The sequence below is a fragment of the Acyrthosiphon pisum genome, chromosome X, assembly GCF_005508785.2.
Source record: "Acyrthosiphon pisum isolate AL4f chromosome X, pea_aphid_22Mar2018_4r6ur, whole genome shotgun sequence".
In the NCBI taxonomy this organism is placed as follows: domain Eukaryota; kingdom Metazoa; phylum Arthropoda; class Insecta; order Hemiptera; family Aphididae; genus Acyrthosiphon; species Acyrthosiphon pisum.
This window is the reverse complement of record NC_042493.1, coordinates 101,259,866-101,266,827: the sequence shown is the minus strand read 5'-3', so window position 1 is coordinate 101,266,827 and position 6,962 is coordinate 101,259,866. Positions and strand designations below refer to the sequence as shown.

Below are 6,962 nucleotides of genomic sequence, written 5' to 3'. Positions count from 1 at the left end.
GTTGCTACATAGTACATAATATATTTAAGCATATTTTTAGAATTTTGACTGCATATTTCGATAATTTTTAGTGCAACAAGTCAAGTTCTGAACCTTTAATTTATTTATATATGAAAACTATAAAAACTTCGTTTTAATCTATACTTAAAAACCACGGGTGTTTCTTAATTTCGGACAAAGTAATAAAAATAGCTAACACGCAGAATTATCGTTAACATGGTTGAGCAGTTTTCAACTTTTTGTATTTGAGAAAACCCAACACGATTACGCATCTTTTACTTTTGATATTCGACCAAACTCAATAACTAGTGCGCAAAACAAATATTTTATATTGTTGGATTTAAAGAAATATAACAATAGGCAATTGTCCCATCATTTCTTTAGTGATTTACTCACACTAATAATACTTAGTACATATTATATTCAAAAGTGGGCGAGTTAATGAAAATAATTAACTCAAGCTAAGTTAAATTAAGGGGACACAAGATCGATAAGTTAACAATTAACAATAACAAATCATATATTATTTAACTCGATATAAGTTAAAAGTTAATTTGGAGAAAATATTAACTAAGCTCATTTTAAAAAAAATTATTATACTTTTTTTTAATTATTATGTATATCACATACAGAATGACTGCGTTCTTTCTAATTTCCTAAATTTATTACGATAAACAATTTTATTGAATTTTCATCGTATTGTACATACCTATTTTCCTTTAAATGATTATTAAATATTTAAATATCTATTCATTATGATAAATAATTTTACAAATACCTATTAATTTTTTTATACCTAATATAAATTTAAGGTCATTTTATATTATGTGTATCTAATCTACAATAGCATATATGTATTTATTTACAAAATTATGTAATATGTTATCAAGTAAAATAACAGATGTGTTTGTATTGCTATGGTATTGGACTATTTTTATTTTAGTATTAATATTTACATTATATAAAAGTAAAAAACCATAAAAACGATAAATTAAAAAAAAATGTTTAACTTGATACGGATTATTAACTATTTGGCAGGATGTAAAACGTAGAAATATACTTAAATAAATACAGTTAAGTATCCACTACAGTATTTACAGTAATTAATAATGTATCAACAATATGTTGACTAAGTATTTAACATTATAATTGATCTTATTTGTTATCATAGGTATTTGTATTATTATAAAATGGCATTTTACTTAATTTCCATATTATATCACGTCTTTTAAAGATTTAATCATTACTAATTTTTTTTTTTTTAACTTAGCTTTTTTTTACACGGAGTTATAACGAAGTGTTTTTGGTGTGATATAATATACAGATTACCAATAAGTTATAATACTAGATGATCACAATATTTTTAAAATACAAAATTTCTAGGTATGTATTTTAATTACGTAATAATACCAAAAAAAGGTTTAAAATTAAAGAATCATGAACGCATCATAAACAAAAGCTATAATTTTTTGTCACGTCCAAAAAGCTACTGTGGGCTTCAAATATGCACTGCAACCCGAGGGTTGGCCACGAAAACACTTATTCGATGATAAGAAATGGATCTCGATATTCTATTACAATATGACCGTAACAGAATGTTAACAACACAGTGTTTTTTGGTAACAGAATTAACTACGTACGTGGAATCTTGTTTTAAATTTTCAATCCACAGATATAAAAGTTTAACATTTTATACATTTTTAACTACAAAATAATTATTCAATTTTAAATTTCATAAATTTTGTCAAAATTTGAACTTCAAATGCTTATAACAAAAAAAATGTGCCTATGTAGTTTTAATATTTTTCAACTGCTAATGTAGCAATATACAAGAAGCCTTGGATCAAAGTTTCAGCCTTTCTTATCCAACAAATACAATTTTATTGATATTTAAAGAAAAAAAAAATTAAAATTATTAAATTGAAATTTAGACTTCTTTCTTTATTAACAGTAAAAAAAAAAACAAATGAAATATTATAATGTAAGTAATAAAATAAACAGCCTCATCAAAGTAAACCAGTAGAACAATATTAATAATGAAAAGCAGTATTCTAACAGCCAAGCATTGTTTTACTATTCTAGCTTAAAACTATTATAATATTTGTAAGTGTCACACATGTTATGGTAATCACAAAATCATTATTCTTACATTCTCTCATTCAACTGAGATGGAAAATATAACTTATTCAAATTACGATAACAATTCGAATTTGTGAGCTCAATATAAATTTATATCTAAAATAGTTTTTTATATGTTAACTCGAAAACTGAAATCGTAACGATCCCAAAACCGTTTTGAACACTTTATGATATAAGCTGTATAGTATCTACACTGGTTAAAACGCAGTATTCATAGTAATTATAATTATTTTATTATTATATTTAATACAAATTACTTTATGGATATAATATGAAGGACATCATAGCCCATAGGTATCCACTGACAAACAATAGGTGATGAATAAAATAACATTTTTAAGAAAAAACTGTAATATTAACTAATGTCATTGATTATAAAAAAAAACCCTTATAAGTAAACCTAAAATAAAGATCAATAATCATTATTTACAAAATATTTTTTTATCGTATATAATTACTGATGGTGGTAGCAGTTGTAGTTGGAAGACTGGATACTGCATTCTTCTCATTAGATCTGTAAATATTATTGCATAATATTAAAATTTGGACGTTGTAAATTTAGAATTCTAAATCCAGAATGCTTCACTAATCCATCAAAAACACAAGAATTCTGATGACAACTCTTTGTTAATGCCCCAGCAAACATAATAATAATTGTAGGTATATTGTTTATTATTATTATTGTTAAAACAAACCAGGGAATTTGCTCTGCTATATAGAAAGTGTCCCGTGTACCTCGTCATTCAATAAATTAATAAATGTGTTAAATTTGTTCAATAATAATACTTAATAACAATAACCGTATGAGGTTAAATCGTTTTTATATGAATGAATAACAGTTGACCTACTTCTATTTTAGCCTATTTTAATATTTAGTCTCTAATCAAAATCGATTTCGTAGATAACTGTTTCGCATAAAAATTCTTGTTTTTCCCTATTTATGTTTTTGTTTTTTTCAAACTATTTTAAAAATTTGACGGACTTTTTATTTTTGATTCCCTTCTCTCATCAAAATATCAACTGAGTTAAATTATATTCCAGAAACACCCTCGTAATTGAAGAATGAAAAGAAGACATCTCCAAAAGAAGAAACAGATGATACAGAAAAAAAATATAGTTGAAAAATCAATTTATTATAGGTACCTATATTATTTAAATTACTCCACTTAGAATCTAAATTTAAAAAAAAAATTAAAATAAATATTCTCTTAAAAGACTGAGTATTTTCTTCAAATTTTTAAATTTTTCAAAATAAACAATATAATATTGAACTACCGATTTTATTGATGAAAAATGTTGTAGGTTTTATAAGGTATACCTTATTTGATTGTTATGTCGACATATATGGTTTCTTTCCAATCATATATAAATATAATGAGCCATCGGGCCATTCCCGTTCGCCCTCGGGAACGAATGGAAGAGCAGTTTCTCCCAGTAGATTACCTAGGCCTTCACATTGTTGTACATTGAATATTTCATCGCTTGATTTTCCAATAGCTATTCGTATGATTCTGACTCCGTCTAGATCATAGTCAGTGACATCGTACATCTGTGGGCAGAACGAAAAAGTCAGATAGAGAGAAAGAAAATTAATCAACCGTAACTTATAATAATACACTTATAGTTAATTTAACTTATAATTATAAACACTAGCTAAATAACTCGGCTTCGCCCATTGCAGTCTTTTTTTATTCGTTTTTTTATCACCTACATGGAGAGTTTATGTTTAGATCATTACCATCACTGATATTGTAATAAATTATGATTATTATTGTGTATTAGATCACCTAATATATTAAAAAAGCTGGTAAGTGGGCTTCACTCTGTTAGTCTGTTGTACAAGTGGGTCACTGTAATTGATGGTGTTAAATTTGAATTCAATGATTTAAAACCATCATATACGAAATACTATTCTAAGTCAGCACTCAGTCTATAATATTACTAAGTGTATTTGACGGTATTATTTATTTATTTTAAAATACACGCCCGAAGTCATTCAGTACACAATTGTAAACGAATTATTGTGATTGAAGTAATTTATTTTACTATTACTCAATACTATTACTAACAGTAGGATAAATTAATTTTTTTCAAAAAAGTTTGAAAATGTCATCGTGTGCATAAAATATAATAGTGTACTCTAAGAGTCTCAAGTAACCACGAATAATATTTTCGTCATAGTTATTTCATTCAAATTTGAACTTAAAATGTCTGTAACAATATATGTTTTAGATTTTATGGTTACAGTATTAACTATGTGTGAAACCCTATATTTTAAACTGTCAATCCTTACTTTTACAAATTTAAAATTTTATAATACATTTATTACAAAATAATTTTAAAAATTTCGAGATTTTGATAAATGTTGACTTCAGACGCTCATAAAATAGAGCGTGAATTTTCGCTCTACTTTTTTTAATTTCCGCGAACAAAAACTTACGAGAAACGTTATATTTTATTCAAGTTAACATAGTACTTACCTACCTATATTATATATTATATAATTTATTGTTATAAAAATATATATGTGTTATATTTATTAATATGATTCTTCAAAAATATGATTAGCATAATATCATGATGAATTCATTAAAATAGGAATACAATTTCACTATTTCAATATTTATAAGTCGAGTTATGTTGATTAGCGGAGGGGGGGGTGCATAGTTATCGTTTGCTAGCTGAAGTACCAATTCCTACGGTTATAATATTTCCACTTAAGACGAAAAATTCGTAAAATATGGAATACTCACAGCACATCTGAACGATTTTCTCACACTTTTGGTTTCATTTTTCATTGAGGTTGGAGATTTTTCTTCGGTTGTATGTTCAAGCAATGAAATATATTTCCAGCCTTTCTCAACATCTATCCTATTGGTCGGATTTTCTTTCGATATACACTCAAAAATAAAGTGGTCCATATCTGATTCAGCATGAAAACAGAACAAATATATAAATATTAAAATATGATCATTTTTTTTTTGCTCAATAATAATATTGTCGTTGACACAATTAATAGTTACACATTTTTATCCTACCTACCTACATCATAATAGTTATGTAAGTACCTACTATGACCTACTTAGTACTTATTAGTCCTATTATGCAGGCTGGGCAAGTTATTGATATTTGTGTTACTCATTTAAGTATTTGTTTTCAATTAAATTCAAAGTTAAGTTAACAGACATTTTTAATATATCAATGAGGTTTTAATTAAGTTATTTTAAAAATAATAAAATGCATCGAAAAGGTATTAAAATAAGTGATAATAACTTGGATTGTTAGATAGTAATATACCTAAATATAGATACATATTTTATTATGTATGTAGGTAATTTAAAACCTGTAAGGCTGTCTCATTTTAGAATTCTATTCATCAGGCTCGGTTCATTTTAAAAATAAATTTGAGTAAAAATGTGCTTACCGTATTGTTTATCATTAATAATTCAAAAAAATAATTACTCAAACATAAAAAAAAAACAGGCAAAGTGCGAGTCGGACTCGCACCCGAAGGTTTCCGTACCATTATTAATAAAAACTGCAAAAAATGATGTCTGTTGTATGGGAGCTCCACTTAAATATTTATTTTATTCTGTTTTAGTATTTGTTGTTAAAGCGGCAACAGAAATACATAATCTGCGAAAATTTCAACTGTCTTATTTTTACGGTTCATGAGATACAGCCTGATGACAGACGGACGGACAGACAGCGGAGTTTTAGTAATAGGGTCCCGTTTTACCGTATGGAACCCTAATTATAAAAAATGACTATATGTAAGTGGTGAATATAATATACATTTATATAAGCTTTGTATTTTACAACTAGGTTATTCAAAATATCAATTAAATTTTATTAACTGCATGAATTGTATGAATTATGAGTGTATAAATGTATAATACAGCAGTATAATAGGAACGTAGGTATTTTTGTAATAAAATTATTATATAAAAATTAATATAGTATATAAATCAAAATGGTCACAATTCATGACAATCATCCAATAATTATTTTATTAAATATTAATACAATTTTGCATAGGTACATTTGTATTTTGTACACTAATTGTACAATTATTAAATCATTTGCGCCTTGATTTATCTGTAGCAAAATTATCTATGATTTAGTGGTGAGCACTCTAGTCTCTATATTTTAATCGTAATCGATTAGCAAATTTCTGAGCAGTATGTTGCATGCACTATACAGGAGACCATAGATATTAAAGAATGGATAGGCCATTTACGGGAACGAACATGAACATTTGTTGAGGTTATAAAGGTCTTATCACAAATAGATATATGTATAATTATTGTATATAATTTATGATAAGACCTCTGTCAGAATGAGAAGCAATGATAAAAAACAGTCTTTTTCTCTTCCCCATCCCGGCCCCATGACCCTCTATTTTGTTAATATAGCCATGGCCTATCCGTTCTTTAATATCTATGCAGGAGACGGGCGACAATCTTTTATCTATGGGTGACAGTGCCAGCGTCGCGCGTCGTCGCAATATTTATTATTATTAATTACTTTATCAAGACACCTGATTTCCAGAATTAATTCCAGTATTATAATTGCGGTGCCGGGTGCGGGGTGAGGCGGGTCATTCCAGTAAGCACTGTGCGAGCTGTCCCCCACCTAGCTAGTAGAGCGGCTATATACAATGTAGTAATGTACCCGGCGTCCCGAGGCAATATATTTGACTGCCTTGGCTGGCGTTTTGCGCATGCGCCATTCACAATATTGTACGTGTTTACGCCGCACACCCGTATACCATCTCCCATGCATTAACACAGGCAACGCCAGCAACTGCCTCTTCGAGTGTC

The 6,962-nt window shown here is 27.5% G+C and overlaps 1 protein-coding gene across 1 annotated transcript in view; it reads right to left on the bottom strand.

The window, feature by feature from the left end:
* Positions 1-2,322: 2,322 nt before the first annotated feature.
* The window catches only part of LOC100573267, a 6,942-nt gene continuing 2,302 nt past the window's right edge, over positions 2,323-6,962 (bottom strand). The window contains exons 2-4 of the mRNA XM_029485719.1: positions 4,893-5,062; positions 3,458-3,688; positions 2,323-2,653 (exon numbers count right to left, since the gene is read on the bottom strand). Coding sequence (XP_029341579.1) covers positions 3,470-3,688; positions 4,893-5,062 — 389 coding nt within the window. The 3' untranslated portion in view covers positions 2,323-2,653; positions 3,458-3,469. The remainder of the gene's footprint in view (positions 2,654-3,457; positions 3,689-4,892; positions 5,063-6,962) is intronic.